Below are 20,766 nucleotides of genomic sequence, written 5' to 3'. Positions count from 1 at the left end.
TTTTGATGCGTGTATCCTTTTCAGAGAGCTTGATATTAGAAGGCTTAACATTTTAAGGAGGTTTAGCGTTGGTTTTGTGATTTGCAATGAAAATGCCTTTGGAGGGGGGTTAAAGAGGGTGAGGGAACATGACTACTGGCTGCCTCCAGATACCCTCACATCTATAGGCAGCAGCAGCCTTCTTGGAGCTCAGATCCCCTTTGGTGAGGAAGGGCTGAGGGCTATCAGTTGTGTGCACGGTAATGTCTTGTCTCCCAAGGGCTTTATCCCCAAAGAGCTGGAAAAGCCCGGTTGCTCTGACTTTCTGAGGTTCAGTTTGTTGAAGAGCCAGAGATGGTTGTTTCAGTGTCTCACCTCCCTGGGCTGGTGATTAGGAGAGAGGGATTCTCTGGCCAATGTGAGTCAAAGCCATCTCAGGTGTCCGTCTAATCTACTCATTAAGGCTTCCTCTGTTGATGGAGAAAGACCAATGCCTGTGGAGAGTGAATCACGCTAGTTCCCCCAGACACCGGCCCAGGGGCTGTTGTCTCTCTCTGAGTGCATCCCCATTGAGTCAAGGACGTGCCTGGCAAAGTCACCCATCCTTCAGCTGTCGCTTCTTGAATGTGGTGGATCTCACCAGCCTGAAACACGCGGCCAATCATTTTTTGCTACCTGCAGGTACTGCCAGAAGATGAAGCAAAAGGTCTCTGACGTCCAGATGGGTAGGAACTTCCACATAGCGAGGGACAAAGATTTAACCATGTCAAATGGACCTCGGGTTAAGAATTTGCAGCACTGCTTGAGTGAAAAACATCACTGGGATGTCACAGGACATAAATCTAGTGGCCAACAGAAACGTGCCTCAGTTTCTGGATGAATCTGCTCTGTTTTTGTGGTGTTTTGTGGTGGTAAGTGAAGGTTGGTGTGAAATGCTGCAAGGGAAGTTTTTCTGGGGGGGGCACTCTGAGTCCTTGCATATGAATCCAAACCCATAACTCAGTAAATTTACCAGTGTTTTAGGCATCATAGCACTACTTCCATTGTTTTTTTTCATGGCTGATTTCTTTTTTGTTGTTATTACTTTTCCACACCCAAAATGAGCCTGGTGAGAGAAAAAAGGAGAGATTGTGAAATTAACCCCACAAAGTGCAAGTCTGCAAAATATGCCATCATACACAAAACCCCATGAGACACAAAACCCCAAACGACACACTGCAAACAAATCACAAAGAGTTTCTTCAAAAATGTTTGCTAAACTATAATTAGCGTAAGTTAGGGGAGCACTTCAAACCGTAATGTATTCTAAGCCAACTTGCAAACAGAGCACTTTTAGATTCCTTTTTATTTCCTCAGTAGTTAGTATTTGCTGGGCTGTTTTGCATTTTGAGGAGCATTCATTGCTGCCAGGCAAACCAAACCCTTAAGCGCTTTAAATTAATGTCCTGATCCTATCAAGGCCAGCTTCCCAAATATATATAAGGGGTAGCGTCAAGGTGTCACTGCAGCGGGATCTCCGTTCCTCTCCTGCAGCAGAGCTTCCCCCGAACCTCCACATTCCACCTCCACGGGAGCCGCGATGAGCAGACAGGCGCCCACGGTGAGGTCCGTGCTGGGACGGAGAGGTTTCAGCTCAGCCTCGGAGATCTGCGGCCGAAGCTTCGCCGCCTCCGCCTGCCAACCTGCCCGCTGCGGGGCTGGCGCCTACAGCAGCAGGAGCGTCTGCAACCTGGGTGGAAGCAGGAGAATTTCCTATGTGAACGGGGTCTGTGGTACTGGATGTTTCGGAGACTTCGGCTTCGGAGGTGTAGGCTACGGTGGTGTTGGAGGAAGGGTCGGCCTTTGTGGCCCCAGGGGATACAGCATCATCAGAGGCTACCCTGATCGCAAGGCTGATGGCATCCAAGGAATCTGCATCGACGAGCGGCTCCTGAAGCCCCTCTGCGTTGGGGTCGACCCGCTGGAGCATGAAATACGCTGCCAGGAGAAGGAGCAGATAAAGACCCTCAACACCCAGTTTGCCTGCTTCATTGACAAGGTGAGTGCAAGGCTGCTCCCTACCCACGTTTCTCAGTGGAAAAACAAGGGGAAACAACCCAAATCCTCCCCAAAACACCAGTCTTGCCTGTGCCCTGTGCTACGGAGCTGGGTCCCTGCAAGGGTCCAGATCCCACCGAGTTGTGTTTGTTCAGACCAGCATCTCCACTGCTGGAGGTAGGCTCACTTCAGCCTGAGTATTTGCTGGGGTCAGTCCCATCTGTGGCAGCACCGGACTTCCTGAAGTTGTCCCCTCTCTGGATGGCCTCAGTCCAAGGCTGATTTCTTGTTGCAGCCTTGTTCTGCCTCAGAAGTTAGAGCTCAGATGGGCTCATCTTTCTGTCCTGTGTTAGAGTCTCTTTTCCCCTTTGTCTTTACGTGGAGTGGCTGTTCCAAAACTGTTCCTGAAGGCAGAGAAAGCTGATCTTGATTCAGGCACCCAAATGTTAGATGTTTAAGGCTGAGCTGCCATGGTAGAATCCCTCTGTAGGGAAGAGACAAACAGGTCCCTCCAGCTGGGGACGTTGTCTCGTCCTACAGCACATCAGAGGCAGCTTCTGGAGGAGCTTCATTTGCAGTCATCAGTGAGAAATGGAGTTAGCAGAGATTCAGACATGTGACTTCTATATTCCTAAATAGGGGCTGGATTTCATGATAATTTCATGAATATTATGGCATATTGCCCCACACTTTCCTAAGGTCCTATTCGTATGCCTGCAGGACCAGCTCTGGTTTCAAAGTGGGGGCAGACAGTTAAATCAGGTGTGGGTTATTGCCTTCCCTTCTTTCTTTGAAGAACTGCTGCTTTTTGGCCCTCAGGTCCGCTTCCTGGAGCAGCAGAACAAGGTGCTGGAGACCAAATGGGGCCTCCTGCAGCAGTACGTACTACCGAAGAAAGGGAAGAACCTCGAGCTGTACTTTGAGAACTACATCTGCGACCTGCGGAAGCGCCTGGACTGCTTGCTGTGCGAAAAGCAAAAGCTGGGCAGTGAAGAGTGTGCCACGAGCCAGCTGGTGGAGGAGTTCAAGTGCAAGTAAGGGCCCTCGGGTCTCCTGCTGCTGCTGGCGCTGCTCTCCTGCAGGCAACCACTCCCAGCCCAGTGGCGCAGCCCCTTCGGGGATGGTGCATTCTTCTGCCTCGCTTGCAGGCTCTTTGCATTGGTAATATCATGACGAGGCTTCTAATCTATGGTTGGCCTAATGCTTGGTTTCCAGACACTGCTCTTCCAGCGCCTGATGAGATCCTCTGGGCAAGCGAAGGCTGTTATTGCTCATGGTGGCTGCTGTCTGTGTTTGAGTGTTGCTTGCCTCAGCCATTTTCTTCTCCTTTTCCAACAGATATGAAGAGGAAATCAACAGGCGTACAACTGTAGAGAACGAGTTTGTAGCACTGAAAAAGGTGAGAAGCACAGAATAAATGGGTTGTTATACCTCTAACGAGCTTATTTGGTGTAAAGCATGGCTGAAATAATGCACTGCTAGCAAACGCCTGGCAGAAGTGAGCAGGAAGAGGGAGGCCTGTAAAGAAGCACAGTCAGAAACAGAGACAATGGGAGTAGAAAGCAAGAATAATATACCCTCAAAGTCCACATCATCAGCACTACTACAATAGTTTTCTTAGCCCAAACACGTTCTTAAATTGTCACGGGAGGGTGTATTCGTGGAAGGGGTCAGAGTGGGAGAGGCTGCACTGGCACACTTGATGTTAAAGAGGCTGGTTATTTCCTGATGGTCTCTTTACATCCTTTATACTTGGACATCAGAAAAGGAGAAATCATTTGAACAATATTAAAAAATTATGTTTATGCACTCATTAGTCAATTCTGAGTTTGTAGCTAAGTCCTAAGTAATAAATAAACTAACCCTGTAAGTCATGTTGGAATGGCTTTGTTTTCCTTGAGGAGACAGTGGGGCATCTTGACTCATCCTCTCACACCTTTCTGCTCTTGAGATCTTGTTGAAACATGCATCTCTTTTATTGGCGCTGCTTCTGTCTTCTCTGAGCTTCCCCAATGTTTCAGCGAGATTGGGCTGGAGCGCATCTCATCTCTTTCAGGACGCAGACTGTATCTTCTTGAACAAGGAAGAGCTGGAGGTGAAGGTGGATCTGCTAAGAAGGCAGCTGGAGCTGCTGAAATGTGTGTTTGAGGAGGTGAGTTCCTCTGGTTTGTCCCCAGAGCCAGTGCTGCCTCACCCTTTGGGTGCCCCCAACTTCTACAGCTCCCAGTCCCTCTTGGACCGCTCTCATCCCAACCCCTGAATACTTGAAAGCGCAGAACTACAAGGTCAATGTAATATTAGCATGATTATGTTGGAGGTAGGGTGGTTCCCCCTCTCTTAATGCAGCTCCAGGTATGAACTGTCTGTCCTAACTCTACCCCTGAGAAAAGAGATGCGTCTGTCTCGTTACTCCGGATTGCAGCTGGCTGATTAGAGCTCAAGAAACTCCCAGCTTAATCCTGTCATTAACATCACTAAAGCAGCTGAAGATGACAGGATACCAGGGGTTAAGTCACCCGCATTCCTTGCCCTTGATGTGGACAGAATTGCTGCAGGTCAGCACGTAGGTCAGCAGCTGACGTGCTCATCCAGCAGGGAGGATTTTCTGCTGAGCCAGCCAAAGGGACATTTCTTGACTCGTGCCCATAGCTGGGCAGTGTGACTCTTTGTTCCCTCCCTCCCTCCCTCCAAAGTCTGAGTACTGCCAACAGCTAACATTGCTAAGAGCTGCCATTCCCCACTGTGTAGGAACGAGCTCAGGTAGATCGTCAGTTATGTGACACCTCGGTCATCGTGAAAATGGACAACAACCGAGACCTGGACATGGAAAGCATCATTAAGAATGTGGAGTGCTGGTACCAAGAAATAGCCCAGAAGAGCAAAGAAGAAGTGGATGCTTTCTACCAAACCAGGGTGAGTACGAAGCAACCTGGGTGTCTGACAGCAGCTCAGGGGGCTGCAGGTCAGAAATGTCAACTGTCCTGGTTTTGGTTTCCAGTTTCAGGAGCTTCAGGATAAAAGGGGCAAGTACTGTGACGATCTGCAGAGCAACAAGTGTGAGATTTCAGAACTAACCCGGATGATACAGAAGTTGCAGTGTGAGCTGGAGAATGTGAAGAAGCAGGTAGGTGAGGCCTGGAGGTGCTGTTGGCAGAAAGGGCAATGCCTTGGAGGACCGATGAGACACAGGGGAAGATGATGCATCGGCCTTTAGTAGTCGTAAAACCTGCTTTAGGCTAAGTCCCAAATCCAGCCTTCAGTGGTGACCAGCGCTGAAATGAAACAGGGAGAAATTTGGGAGCTAAGCAGTCTTTTAAAAATGGAGTTGTTTTAGTCATGCATTGTACAACGTAGTAGAAAAATGGACTGGGAGAAGAGACCCCTCCAGGGAAGCTGGTGTCTTTCCCTGTTTGCAATTGGAAGAGCTGATTAATCCAGATGCAGATTACCCAAGGATTAGGAAGCAGAGCCCCAAACACACCTGCACTGTCATCCTCTCCTCTGACAGGTCTCCTGCCTGCAAACCTCCATCTGTGATGTTGAGCAGCGTGGGGACTGTGCCCTGAAAGATGCACGGGAGAAGCATGTTGAGCTGCAGAACGCCCTCCAGAAGGCCAAGGACGAGCTGGCTTGCATGCTGCGGGATTACCAGGAGCTGCTGAACGTCAAGCTGGCCCTGGACATTGAGATTGCAACCTATAAGACTTTACTGGAGGGTGAAGAGAGCAGGTGGGTGGCCAAGGGTTTGTCCTTTTCCTCCTGGATATTGCAACTACAGGCCAGATGATTCCAGCTCCTAAGTGAAGTTAGCAGCTCCAGGATCCTGCCAGCTCACAGAAACTGGGGCTGGAGAGATGGCTGGAGGCCATACAGGCCACCCTTGTGCCAGCAAAAACAGTTCCTGTCCTAGGGATAGTCAGACGTGTTGCAACAAGGGATTAGGAGACAAGTGGGCTGGATGTGTGGTTGGAAGTTATGAGTAACGTCAAGTTTCTAGATGTGCATGCAACTGGTTAATGGGATAACATGCATTTCTCTTCTTTCCCCTAACAGGATATGTGTGGGGAACCCGGTGAGCGTGTGTAAGTAACCTGAAGATTTACAGCCTTGAGGGTTTCTCATGGTAGGAAGGGCACTTTACGGAACAGCAGTGTTCCATAAATCCTGGCTCCCTCCTCCTTTGTCTCCCTTTCCAGTCCAGCCCAGGCTGTTAGGAAAAAGCTTTTGTCCCAGAAACCTCAAATGCCTCCGAATTTCCAGAAAATCATCATTTGGATGGAGGGGGGGAAGGTCAAATTCATGCCCCTTTTCTCCTCTTGGAGGTGACAGCAAGCTGTCCTGGCCAGCCCAGCAGGCAACGGGCTGGTGTGCGTTGGGTCTGGGCAAGAACAAGCCTCCAGCCTGGAAAGCAGCGTGGGAGGTAGGAGGATCTGCGAGGGCTGTGCGGGGACCTGGGGGAGGAGGAGGAAGGAGCAGGGGCTCAGGCTGGTTGGATCAGTGCAGCGCCGATCAGGTTTGGTTGGTTCTGTCCCTCATGAAATGACTTGCCTCTGAGCGTCTTCCAGCTCCAAATAATTAATCCCATGGGCTGTCTTGCAGCTGTGGTCAGCAGCGGCTACAATATCCCTGAAGACTGCGGGATGCTGGCTGCGAACGCAGCCGCGTGTGGCTACGGCTCCCTGGGGAGGCGGTCCGGACGCCACAGCTCCCAGAACGGAGGGTTCAGCTCCCGGAGTGCTGGAATCCATCCCAAGAGAGTCATGAGCTCGGTGGCGAAGCAGTGTGTCCCAGAGGTGTACTGCCAAGCTGGGGGAGTCAGCTGCAAAAATGGGGGATTCAGCTCCCGGAGCGGCGGGTACCCGGCCCGCACCGTCATCAGCACGGGAAACCCGGGCTTGAATGCCAGGATGGGGGCTTGCCAAGCCGGTGGTGTGGTCAGCTTTGGAAACCAAGGCTGTGTCATCAGGCAGCTGGGGGGCTCCCCAGTCGTTGTTGCAAATGGCCCCGAAGTGGTGGGGTGCAACAATGGTGTGGTGGGGAATTTTGGGGTTGTCAGAGACCCCTGTGTTGTTCCGTAGGAACATCCACAGGGGTGGCACAGCCAGGACCATCAGAGCTCAGTTCCTATCACTGAGATGATGCAGAATTGTTTCTCTGCCCACAAATAGCACCATTGTCACCAAGTCCATTCCCAAACTCATTAGCATCAGACATACACTCCATCAGGTAACGTTTTCAGAGTCCCCAACCCTAAAGTCACATCTAGCAAGCTTCTGCAGCAGGTGCTCAACATGGTGTTGTTTCCCTGAGTTTATACTGCCTAGGTTAGTGCAGCTTTTAGGTTTTGTTTGTTCCACTGCCTTCCCTCCCTGGCTTTCCCATAACGAGCAGATTCATTAGTGATGTTCTTCCTTACAAGACACTTCTTCTTACAGCACCTCCCAAAGCATTTCAGAAAAGAGCGTGATGGTTTAACTTTCCCAGGAGGCACTGCAAAGCGCATGTTCCTTTTCTTGTCAAAAAATAAACCCTGAGCTGCCAATCTGAGCTTAAATTTTAAACAGGGCAATTGCAACTTTCAAAGCACCTGCTATTTACACTGCAGCCATAGGCTTTTTGTGGAATTTGCTTACAGATGAACACGTAGTACTTTCATTTGCTTCTGCATGTTAGGGGTGGCTAGTTCAAAGCGTGCTGATTTTTAGAAGAGCTCACCCCCATCCCCACCCCTGAAACACCAAGGAAGTTCCAAGGCTTCTGAGTCTGACATCTTTTACTCACGTAAACTGAGCTTCCTTCATTGACTGCTCAAAATTCCCAGCTTTCCACTGTGCCTTCAATAAACTGCATTGAAAGTATGTGTTTTGTCCCTGATTTTTTCCATAGCTGGTGTTTAATGAAAGTACAAAGTGGGGAAAGAAGTGCTCTTTTGCTGTCTGTGTGTCCATGGGCAAAGAAAGGGCCAAACTGATCTCTGGATTCTCTGCAGAGAGCTTGGGGCATGGTGGGACTCAGATGCCAGGACTCCAGTGGTGTTTATTCTATTTACCTCCTTAATGACATTGCCCTTAGGTATTTTATAGCCCAAGGTGCCCTTTGCTTAAGTACCAACTGATCTCAAAGCTTGCAAGGATCCCCCCAAATGCTTCTGAGCATTGCACAGCCTCCTGCATGACAAGGGTGCCAGCCCAAAGCTTCACTCCCCACCACGACCTCCTCCTGCTTGCTCCTCCCAGGTCACCGCATGGAACGAGGTCAGATGCCCGTGCTGACCTTGTCCTACGTGGGCTCAGTGGGACTGCAATCAGGGCTGTGCTCTGCCAGATCCGTATCTATTCCAGATATAAACTACCTCTGCTCCAGTGGCACTAGGGCTGACAAAGGGTGACGCTGCCCCATATGGTTCAGAGGCAAAGGGACGAGTTCTAAGCTCTCAGCTGTAACGGGGTGGGATTGACTTTGTCTCAGTTCTGAAGTCTCCCACGCAGAGCTCATGCGAGCTGGTTGCTGGGGGCTCATTTCATGGAAAGAAACCAACATTTCCATTGGGTGATTCATCTGACCAAACACAGACGCCTAATTTAGCATGAAATGCATCAAGCGCTAGACTCTACTGACTGCATCAATTAGCTCTCTTCTGGCTCTACAGGCAGCCTGGGGCAGGGGTATTAGCGCAAATGGAGACATCGCCATGCAAGACGCCTGCATACACTCAGACGAATACACCCTGCCTGTCATCCCTGGGATTTGCAGACACTATTATCACACTGAATTTCTTCCTGTCTCCAGCACATGAAGAATTACAGGTCACATGGCGCCACTGATCTCTGTGCTCTCACGGGGCACAATTCTAATAGCAACCTAAAAAAAAAAAAAAAAAAAAAAAAAAAAAGGCAAAAATTAAAGACTGATGCAAAGAAAAAAGATAAGTGCCTTTGAGGAAGGGCATGAGCTGTCAGTTCCTTGCTAAAAGTGGAAAATGTCTCATCTAAGCTTGGCCACTTGACAGACCCAGGTTAGGTGGGATGGACAGCCCACCATCCAAGCCCCAGTCTCTAGCGCGGAAACACAGTTCGGTGGTTTATCTGAAGTGGCTAAGATTAGATGAGACAGAGCCCACCTCATCAGCTAGTTTTGCATCTGGGCATAATGTATTCACTACTGCGTGCTTGCAAATGCAATTTGGAAGGAAGGCCAGCCCAACGCCTCGAGCCCCTGCTGAGATGCTAGGCAGCTCCAGGGTCCTCCTTGGGGCACTTGTGATCCACAGCCAGAGAGACTCTGCTCAGCCTTCTTTTGGAGGCTGAGTGGAGGCCACTGTGTTATCCGGGGCTTTCCCCTCATGGCCACGACAGGGATGAGGCCAAGGTTTGGTATCCCCTGACAGCAAGGCCAAGGAAGAGGCAAGAGCCTGGGATATTGGGGAGCAAAGGGCAGCGCCCCCCCCCCCCCCCCGCTGCACCTCTCTCTGGCTTCAGGGGCGAACAGGAGCCTAAACCTGTTCAAAACCCTGACGTCAGCCAGGGTGACTTCTCCCAGCTCAACCAAGGAATCAGTAGGCGACTGCCTAATTGCAACAGGAGAATAATTACCTTTTAGTGGACTGAATAATAGTGAGAAGAAAGGAAGGTGATACTGCCTCTTCCAGAAGACGGGCAGCACCGCTCCCCCTCGTGTTTGAGCCAACACCCAGGTGTTCTCAGCTATAATTTTCGAAAACCAAAGAGGAAAATGAAGGCTACATTTATTTTTTATTTTCTGTGTGGCTATGGCTGAATGGGTTAGCTGTAAAGATTTTGTCACAGTAACAAAGGGGAAAGGTTCATCTCAAATGGTTTGCAAACTATTCATTAAGCCTTGTATTACAAGCTTTGAGAGGCTGGGAACATTTCCAGATAAGTGATTACTATTTTTCCTTCCTACTCTTTTTGTGACTGTTTGTTTTATGAATCGAAACAACATTCCCATTTTGAATCATGGCAAAATAGCACAACCCACACTATTATATTTTTGAACTTTTGCCATCTATACAGTTTCATTACAAACATTTCAAAGGACTGTTTTGACTATTTTTCCAAGAAAGATTTTTGCTCTTTTTTCTAACTGCAGTTATCTAAAACAAACTGCTGTTTCAGGCTGGGCATCTGGATTTTCTGTCTTGTAAAAATACCCAGAGAAAGCATGTTGATAACTGGGAAAAGCTTCTGTTCAGTTCTTTTAGCAATTAGAAACTTAAAAATACCATTCCAGAAATTTCATTGTGTGAAATGTTTTGGTTTTTGTGTTTTGCCTGACCAGTACAAGCACTCTAACCCAAAGCCTACTACAGTCAAGGGGATGAAGAAGAAAGTGGGAAGAAGCAAAGCCTCTGGGCTAAGAGCATGGTCCAGGTCCCCTCCATCACCCACGGGAACAGACAGGCAGAGTGGAGGGTGTTGTGCCCCCTCCAAAAAATGGTTATGGCCTTGGCCTACAGCAATTTAAATACAGGGTTGACTCCATTCTTGCATCATGCAAAATCCTTCAAATGTCTCATCCTACTTTATAACCTGCATTTTCCATTTCTACTAACCTGGTTAGGGTGGACCTCTTCTGACATAAATTAATCTTCAAAAAGGACAGCCCTACCCCACTGACCCGCTCACCCTGAACCTCATTTACAGCCCCAGAAGGGTGACTCATGCCTCCCAGGGCAGCTTTGCGATAAATACACCCAGATAAGAACGTGGGAAGAGGAGGAAGAGGTGGGTCTGTTACAGGAACAGACCAAGGGAGAAAGTCATCCCCACAGTGCTCATATCAGTCTGAAGAGCCCTGCAGCACCAAGCGGACGAGGTGGCACAACCACAGCAGACAACCCAAAAAACACACTTTGCAGCAAATATTTGAGCAGGCAAACTGAGTGCCAGGCGTTACACAAGGAAGTCCTTCAGACCAAGCTTGTCAGTCAAGCATTTTCACTTGCTCACTATTCTCCATGTGCATGTGATAGCAACTGTAGTGTTTTTTCATGTCATAACCAAACATTGCTTACCTCTAGCCAAACCAAACCAAACAGGTTCAAAGCCATTTATCTCATCCAACTGTGCCCAATGTAAGGGCTGTTTTCAAAGCATGCCACCAGCTGGGCTCTTTCCCTTCCTGCTCTGCCCTTTGCCCACAAGCAAAATGCCATTTTCTTCTCTCCTTACCTGGAACAAGCTGAAGATGCAGCCCCGGAGGTCCAGCACTTTGGGTCTTTGTTTCTGCCTTTTCTGCTGCTGGTGAGATAAAGGGACTTCAAACACATGCAGCATCAGAGCATCAGTAGCAACAGCAATAAGTATACAATAAAATAAAATAAAATAAAATAAAATAAAATAAAATAAAATAAAATAAAATAAAATAAAAAATTCAATAGCTTTTCTGAAATCAAAACTTGCCTTTGGTCTCTGTTCAAGTCTATGGAGATCTCGGTGGTGGACAACAAATAGGCTGCAGAAGGTGTGAGAGCTTCACAGGACTGGCTTTAAAGATCCCAGAGGTTGTAGGGACCCTGGTGAGTGCAGCAAATTTGGATTTTATAGCAGTGAAGAAGCCTGCAGCGTGAGTCATGGTGAGGGTGATCCTAGAAGTCCCATGAAAACAGCCAATTCACCAGTGTAGATGAAAGTTCCTGATATCAGGGAAGCTTCAGGGCCGAACAAGAGGACCATGAAACATGCAGCTAAAGAAACCTCAGCAGCCAATCTGCCTGCTACGCTAAGGTGGGAGCAGAAATTTTGCTTTATTCTGTTGTGAATACCTTACACAGCCAAACTGGGAAGTCCCCAGCCACATCAGAAAGAAATGGTTTGAAACATCTCACTTAAAAAAAAAAAAAAAAAAAAAAAAAAAAGTTGACTTGTGTAATTTCACCTTTTTATCCCAGGTGTGAAAAAAAACAATGTTTACACAGCTCAGAATTTCCTTGGGGGATAGAAGTTGCATTTTTGTGGTCTGACAAAGCAGACGCAGATTTATTGCATTTTTTAACCATTACTCAGGGAATCATTATCAGGGATCATTTGCATTTCTTTTTTTTTTTTTTTTTTTTTTTTTTCTTCGTATACCCAATTTTCACACAAGAGGTTTCCTTTCCCTTTTCTGCACCAAATGGGACGGCCTAGCTGTCTTCCTGATACGTTGCTTTCTCCTCTTTAATGAACACGCCACTGCCTATAATTATTACTACGTTATTATTATTGCTAGCACACGGGGCTGGCAGCCATGGGGTGCCTCGTGGCTGCACACACGGGAAATCCAATGCCGTGTTTTCAGCCCCAGGAAGCGGATAGACACTTTGCACAGCAGGTGGGAACAAATGATACCCAAAGAGCCTGCCACAAAGCAGATTGTGGATAAATACAGGTAAGAAATTAGCCAGTAATTAGTCCCTCCTGTGAACACTCATTCCTCGCAGCCAGACGGCTCCACAATCCACACTACATTCAAAAGCAAGTTGTTTCTTGTGATGTGGTCAGTGCTACTAACAGGAGGGAGGGGAAGCTGGAAGTTGGAGATGTCGCTTGGAAAGGGATGGCTCAGGGTGGCAGCGAGATGTCCTGGCCCACGCTCAGCCTGGGGCTGGAGGATCCCCCAGCTCTGCGGGTGCCAGCTGCTGGGCTTTGTCCTGCCTCCACTTAATCAAACTGCTTTCCTTTTAAGCTGCTGTTGATGGAAAACTGTTTGTTTTCTTTTACTTCAGCTCAGCAGCACCAGAGCAATGTGAATGGTGGCCCTTTCTGCTTGGTGGCTGAACCAAACTCCTGGGTGTGCTTTGACTCACCTGCCCCCAAACGTGTTTTGCTGCCTTTGGTCAGGATTTCTCTTCTACCACCCATGAGACACAAACAGCAGATGAGGAAATTCTCAGAGGCAGGGACTGTTTGTGGTGGAGCAGCGTAAGGAAGGAGAAGATGCAGATGAGTACGAGGCTGTTTCTTTTTCTTCCTGAAGTGTATTCAGACCAGAGCAGCACTTGCTATCTCCTTGCTATCAGCATGCCAGTGTTGCTCTCATTATTAATTTTTCTTATTAGGAGGCCAGATAATGCTTAAGAATTACTGCAGTGTCTTCAGAAGGTCTGCTCCTCTCCCAACACAGGCCAACAAGAGGCTGAGCTTCCCTTCTCCACTTTTTTGGTGTCAATGAGGTGGCCGGAGGAAGCTCCTAACCTCAGGCACCTCCGCCTGCGAGCCCAATTAAAGGAAGCGCAGGGAAATGAAGGTTTCATCCACCCTGGAAACATCCTCATCTTTAGCATGGCTCGGTTTGGCATAGATAGAATTGGGTTTCGGAGCTGGAACAGCTACATATCCAAACTAGGCACTCACAGGGATTGTATTACATGTGGGAACCGAAATCCCACAGACATTCTCCAGGGCTCGGGTGGGTCGAGGCGCTGCCCACGCGCTGCAGTGGGGAATCCTCCGTCTCCACCCAGCACTCGCTGGCTGTGCTCCAGCTCAGCAGGTTGGTTTTTATCCTTTTTCTGGATTAAAGGCAGCTCGGTCTGTTCCTCAGCAGTGAGTCACTCCAGGTCGGACTTTAGCTGCAGGAAGAGGACTCACATTATACAATTAGTTCTGCATTTCCCCAAAAGTGATGCAAATGAGGGGGAATCACTCCGGACTGCAACTTTTTGCAACCTTTGGGCACAAGCTTCGCAATGCCTCCATCACCGTGGAAATGGACAAGTGATGGGAGATGGGCTCTATCAGAAACTGCAACACTGAGCAGGGCTCAGAGCAGAGTGGACACAAGGCTTTGCACCATGCACGAAGGACACACCAGCTACTGAATACCAGCACACAAATATGACTGACAATGCTGGAGGAGCCCAGACGTTGACCTTAGATAGGTCCTTAAGAAAAAAACACTGACAGATTTCTTGAAATGAGTTATTTTGCACATCAGAAGGCAAATTAGCTCTGCTATTATTCCTGGGCAGTGACAGGTTGAAAATGCAAAGACAGCAGATAGATAGAAGGGTAAAGCATGGAAATATTTTGCATTCAGGGGTGCTTTTTCAGTTCTGGGGTGAAGGCAAGGGGACTCAGCGTACCTGACAAACAGGGCCTGACCACTCGGCACCCGATTCCTCCAGTGCTGGAGACGAGCCCATGCGGTGCCCTGTAGCGCTCGGATGGTGGCAGTGATGAAGGGTGAGGGTGGGAAGGAGGTGCTGAAGCACAGCAGAGCAACACACAATTATGCCAAACCCAGTAGCCATCTCATAAGCAACTGCTTCTCTTTATCATATACTCTTGGAATAACTTGAAAGAAAGCCACTGGGACAGGGGATGACGTTTTGGGGACAGTCCGCCTCTGGTGTTTGTCAATCCATAATTGAAACGAGGACAAGGAAGCCACAGTTGTCACACTCAGTAATTAGAGGGAAAGTTGAGCCACCCGTCCATCCTCTGCCAGGTGGCCTCTCTGCAGACAGGTATTTGCCATGCTGAGCAGCATGGTGACAGTGTTTGCAAAACTGCCCAGGGGAGAAACACCAACTGCTCTCTGCAGGAAGCCAAGGAGGAGCTGGGAGGCCAGGTGTGCAATTACTGGGATGTCTTGAGCACCAAGCTGGCTTCTGCTCATTGAGATTTCCACATGCAAGCCATTTCTGGACGGAGAACAAGAGAGACAGGTGCTAAACACTCCCTGGTATCACACACTGCGCCCAGCAGGTGGATTACCCCATAGGATATTCAACGAGAAAAAGCAACCACATAATAACAAGAACAAAGAGGATAACAAGGCAACACACCAATGCGTGGACGTGGCTTCAAGGAATTACACTGGAGTTCCCCAAATGAATCTTCTCAGTGCATGCAACCCCACTGAGCTCAGGAGGAGCCTGGGTGCCTGATTCACGCAGGATCATGGGGCACAGAGTCAGCCTGGCTGTGAAATGTGACCTGAACTTCTCAGGTTCCACTCCGTGCAGCTTCTTCTGAAAGCCTTAATGATGTGATTTCTTTTATCCTCCAACAGAGGATGGCCAGGGTGTCCTTTCAGTACAGCCAAATAAAACATGTGATTCATGTTTTGAGAAAAGAGCAAGGCTTGCTCTTTTCCATTTTTCTCTGCCTTTTTTAGCTTTCTTTTCCAGTTACTGAGCGCAGGGTTTTCTTGCAGCACAGGTTCCCAAGTGCAGGGCAGTAGTCGGTGACAGATGCCCAGCTGGATTTCCAACTCAATATGGGCACAAGAAAGAAACTGCTTCCTAGAGTGGGAGATTTTGGTGAAGACGTTTAGGAACCCATCCCAGAAACAGATCGAATCGAGGCATGGTTTTGCCTCTCTGAAGGCACAGTGACCTGGCTCACCGAGGACATAGCTGCGAGAGCTCAGCTTTGGCAGGAGGGATCGCCAGTCCGGAGCGATAATCACTACCGTTGCTTGTCTTTATCTCCCTGGATGTGTGGTTTGCTAGCAATTCAGAGCACTCATCTCTGGAAATGGAGGTTAGGAGCCCGTAGGCTCAGTAGGGAAATGAAGGCTGTGGTGCCTGATGCTGCAGCTGGCTGCTCTGCGGGGCAGAGCGCTGCAGGTTCAGGTACCCCTGGAGCAGGTGATGCTGAGCATTAGGGCTGTGATGAATAGAAGCTGGTTGCAGATTCCTCTAGGACAAATACTTTATCATGTTTAGCCCAGTAGAGACAACCATAATACAGAGCTTAAGCACCCAGCCACCACCTCTGGAATGACACATTTTGAGTTTTTTGTGTGCTGGTGGCAAAATGAATCACAAAAGTGACTCCAACCATTCATTAAGATAATAGGTACATCTTCTAGAAACTATACCTTCTGTAATCTCCTTAATCTGAGTGTCCATCTGGAAGGCTTTATGAATAGCTGGGTGCTTGTAAACACAGCATTGTTGTTCCTCCTGGTTCATATTTCTCCTTTTATTCTGCTGAGGCTGGCAGCCGACACAGGAACACCACCTCTGCTCCCGGATCATGCCCCCGTGGCCCTGCAAAGGGTGACTCCAAGTTTTTGTACTGGTGACTTTAGAAAACGATCTTTTGCTTGATGATACCAAGCTCTCTCATTGACTATTCATGGGGTCCATACCTCTAGCTCCAGCTCGGTGACTTGTGAGTTCAGGTAAGAGGTCTCCCACACCAGGAGTGTGTTGCTTCTTCCACATTATCTCACCAGCCACATTGTTCTTACCAGGCCGCCGAGGGGGTTGCTCTCTGCTGAACATGCTCCATGTCACTCTCTGTAGAGTGATGCCTCCTGATTCGACACGGCACATGGAGATTGTGCTGCTGATAAAAGCCTCGTGTTTTCTGCTCTGCTGCCAGTAAGCTGCACGCAATGTTTCTGTATCGGCTGTACTTCATTTTTCTGAAGAAACCTGTCTGTAAGTTTGCAAAATTAACTCTATTACATTAACCACACACACTGAACAGCTACCTTCTATGGTCTTTATGGTGCGCACACAGATTTACAGAGCTATCGATGGGAACTAGTTGAAATTCCGTGGCTGGATTTCCCTCCTCCCACACCCTCCCCTTTCACTCAGCTGCTGGAGGGCATCTCTGGAGTCCCCGGTTGGCTCCGTGCGTGAAGGAACATGCTTTCTGGTTAGAAAAGTTGGTATCGTAGAAGAGACAACTGTCCCATGACACAGCAGGGCAGCATTTCCAACCCCAGCACAGCTGGTTTTCACCAGGAAGGCCCACCTTTCCCCAGAAGAACACTTTTGGTGCCAAACTCACGCCCTGCCCTTGGCATGCGGTTGCTCTCCCTCTGCAGGGGCAATTCCCAGTGCTACTCCTGGCTGTTGCGCTTTCATCATGACCCTGCCATACCAATTCCGCCCCATTACTCAGAGCCCTAATGATCCACCGAGCCCTGAGTGTTAGCACAAGGTTGGTCGGATGATGCAAAAGGGCCTCACAAATTCCTATGCAAAAGAGGAAAGTTACAAAGGAAGAGGGTGGACACCCGTGGTGTTTGGTACAAAACCTATTTGTCTCTTACAAAATTAGATGGTAAATAAGAACTATGAAGGAGAGTTTCTCAGCTTAGGTCACCCGGTAGCGCCATCAAAATGGAGATTTTCAAAATCCAAACAGGCTGCTGTGTGCTGTTGCTGGCTGGCTGTTGAGTCACTGCTGCAACATTTCCAGCAAACACTCAGAAGTCACACAAGCTGTGTCTGAGAACTGCCTCCTGTGCCCAGGTTTCCCACCACATGAACAAAAACTTGCCCAGCACATGCCGAAGCTGCCCCGAATGAACCACCTGCTCTGCCCAAAAGGTTGCTCTCCATGGGGTCAGACATCACCCTTGGGATCAATGCTCTCTTTTGCTTTGCTTGCTGCCACCAGACCCCAGCATCTTCCGAGCAACACCACTGACATGGGCGTTTATCACTGCTCACGTCCTCTTTCCAGCAGAAAGGCTGCAGAGGGAAGGTAAAAGTTTTGGCAAGGTTCTATTTGGCAGCATGGCAAATAAAGATGGTGCACGAGGACAGTGACCACCATTGGCCTGCAAAGTATCTCAGCAATTACCTTGTCCATCTTTTTGCAGCAAAAATGCTATGCAATGGCCAGGGAAAAGCCAGGCTGAGGGCAAATAGCTGTTTCGGAGCAAGGTCAGGAGGATTGCTCCGATGGCCAGTGGCGATGGAAGATGCTCAGACCATGGCCTCTACCTGGGTCCCCACAAATCCACTGCCTGCTTTGATGTGGGAGAAGAATCAAGCTGCAGTTAAGCGAATGGGAGCAGCCATCTTCGGAGGGCTGGACCCATGAAACCAGAGGGAGATGTCCCAGGGGCCTCATTAGCCATCTTAATGGTGACTTCAATGTCCCTTTCGCAGGGAGCCACAAAAACTGCCCAGCTTGAAGGCAGGGAGGGAGGGCACCAGTTGAAAACACTGAGAGCACGGTCCAGCCCTGCCAGCCCCATTTTATCAGGAAAGGGTCTTAAAAAATTTGTTTTCTCACTAGGGTAGAGCAAGCTTGGATGGCTGGGTCGTTACAGCTGGAATCACACCAGGTTGGAAAGCCCCTTAGGCTCTCCTTACCCACACAGATGGCTTAACAGATCCCAATTTAGCAAGGCACTTAAACAGAACTAATTTATCCTAATGCTGGGTACATGTAAATCTCAAAGCCTTCAGTCTTATGGAAGCCACCACAGTTCAAGGCATGTTTAGGGCCGAGGACCTCAGGGGTTTCCCCTGTGTAAATTTAGGTGTAAGCTGCTGCTTTAAAGCCTTGCTGAATCCCATCAGCCTGAAAACTGTGGTTTCATCTCTGCCTTGTATCTTTACATGCATCTTTTTTTGTTTAGGTGGGTTAGTCCCTCCCTGCAGCCCCTCCAATGTCACCAGACCCGCACTCAGCCAGGACAAAGCATGCAGACGAGAGAAAAAAAAAAGTCTTTGCGAAGACAGCATTTACATCCGATTTCAGCTAGTGCCTGTGCGTGTGTGTGGCCGATGGAATGGAGGCGATTGCAATCCTGCTCTTCAGAAGACCAAATCACATCAGAGCGCTTCCTCCTTTGAAGTTTATGTAACCGGCGCTCAGGGCTTCCACCATGTGACTGCGTGGCAGCTTTGTGAAAGCTCAGCAGCTGCAAACCACAAGCGCTGCCCTGAACCGTCTCTCTCTGATGTGCAAGGCTGGGCACCTGGAAGCAGCCACTTCTTAGGGTGCGAGGAGGAGCCGAGGGTTGGAGTGCAGGTTTGGTGCTTTCCATCCGTGGGGAAGCAGCCTGGCAGCTCTTCGTGTGCAGGAAAGGATCTCAGGGCTGGCAGCTGGGGGAGCAAGGTGGACGGTTGTCCCACGAGTGGCATTTTCCCTGCTTTCCAAGACTGGGAGCATGAAGGGTCCACAGCCTTCAAACAGCGCGCACATCACCATGCGGCACAATGCCATGCGGATGATCCGAACCAGATCCAGGTTTCTCACAGCTGGAAAAACCAGCAAGTCGCTGCCCTCCGGGATTAAGGGCCCCGTCTTTCTTGCCATGCAAAGAAGCCGGAGCCTCCCTCTGTGCGCCTGCTGCATGGAGAGCTCCAAGCAGTGGCAGCACCCCGGTACCCCCATCAGCACCCCAATGCCCCACCTCTGCCCTGCCACAGCCAGCATTCAGGGCATGCAAGAAGCAAAGTCCTTGTGCCAAGGGCTCTATGGCCTGGCTTCTGCCTATTTTGCAGCTTGCCCATGGTTATGCTCACCTAAGGTCACTTTGCATAGACCTACCTACGGCCAAGTGATGCTTTAGCCCAGCTGCGAGTGCCCTGATTCCAGGCAGTGCTCCAGGTTTGGCTTCAGACCACGCACCCAGTTGCCCTCCACAATGCTTGCACCAAAACTTCAGCACAAAATACATTCCTGAAATAATTCCACCTTTCACTTACTAGCAAGAGGCTCAGGTGCTTGGATTACCTTGGGCTGAATGACATGAAGACTGCAGTGCCCAAAAAGCTCGTCTGCTTTCTCCAACTCATTCAATCTCATGAATGAAATTACATCTCATTGCAAGACTTGAATCGTAGTACACTCAGACCAATGCAGCAACAACAGAACTAGTACACAATTAAAAGTGCGTATGGTATTTTATAGTTCATTTCAAACCCCTCCCTCCCCCCCCCCCCAACATGAGATCTGAAAATAAATAAGATCTTTACTGGGGAGACCCCACAGATATTACAAAATCAACATACTTCCTTTGTGTTATTTTTCATTCAAGAAAATCCGTTTCAAGTTTCCGATATCATTGCCTAGGAATCCTCCCAGAAACAGATAACTTTGTCCTAGCAAAGATGCAGAACCTTCTGAAGGCAAGCTATGCAACCACTTGTGATTAGACCCCTTTGTTAAGACAAAAAATGCACTTTATTTGTTTCCAAGCAAATTCAAAAATCTTTTAAAGAATTTTAATTAAGAAGGTATGGTGCCTTCTCATTAACAGATATTACTAGAATAATTTAACGTTGAATAGGTGTGTCACAGGAATAAGAGGAAAAAAGTTCACTCTGGCTAACATTTCTCAACCTGTTTGTAACACTTCGCTTCACTTCTTTGTTACATCTCCAGCTATCACTTGCGTGAATTCGCCGCGCGCGCCACTCACATCACACCCAGATACTAAACACGATTATCCCCTTCCCTACGCATATAATTCGGCAATAAACACTCTGCATCTGCAGCGAAGCACTTCCCAGAAATGACATATTTCTGTTCCATGTATTCTAAGGGGCACATCCCAGCCCAGCCAGACCAGCGCCCCGACTTCATGAACCCCATTCCCCGCAGCATCCCCCCCAAATTCGGCCTCAGCACCATCCCACGCGTGCTCCACCGGTGCAGCCACCACCGGCCCCACGCGGCTCCTCTCCTCCTATTTGGTTGCCAGCACACAGGGCTTCAACCGAGCCGCCTGCGAGAGCCGCAGCCATACCCATGGGAGGAAGAAACGAACGCTTACACGAACGCTCCCAACGGCGTCAGTGCCGCGCTGGGACAGATCCGCCTTCCTGCTCCCCGCCGTTGCTCAAGAGCCTGCCCTGAGCTGGCGAGAGACCCTGGAAGAGGCGGCATCGCCGCGACATTTTGCAGGAGGTCCCGAAACATAATTAAACGCTGTGGTGAAACCGAACCGTAAACAAGCCATGAATAAAAACTCCTTGAATTATTTTGCTAAACTATAATTACACAATAAGGAAGCAGATTAATTAAGTAAAATATA

General features: G+C 48.9%; 1 protein-coding gene across 1 annotated transcript; it reads left to right on the top strand.

The window, feature by feature from the left end:
* Positions 1-1,558: 1,558 nt before the first annotated feature.
* LOC309891350 (keratin, type II cytoskeletal 4-like) lies at positions 1,559-7,705 on the top strand (the record flags this gene model as incomplete). Its single annotated transcript, XM_082785708.1, has 9 exons — positions 1,559-2,017; positions 2,836-3,050; positions 3,355-3,415; positions 4,073-4,168; positions 4,765-4,929; positions 5,015-5,140; positions 5,525-5,745; positions 6,070-6,098; positions 6,616-7,705. The coding sequence occupies 9 exons, from the start codon at positions 1,559-1,561 to the stop codon at positions 7,092-7,094; spliced, it is 1,851 nt and encodes a 616-aa protein (XP_082641834.1). The 3' UTR covers positions 7,095-7,705.
* Between the last annotated feature and the right edge of the window lie 13,061 nt (positions 7,706-20,766).

Source organism: Aythya marila (genome assembly GCF_965140915.1).
Source record: "Aythya marila genome assembly, contig: HAP1_HAP1_SCAFFOLD_193, whole genome shotgun sequence".
Taxonomy (NCBI): Eukaryota; Metazoa; Chordata; class Aves; order Anseriformes; family Anatidae; genus Aythya; species Aythya marila.
This window is presented reverse-complemented; position numbering and strand designations above follow the sequence as displayed.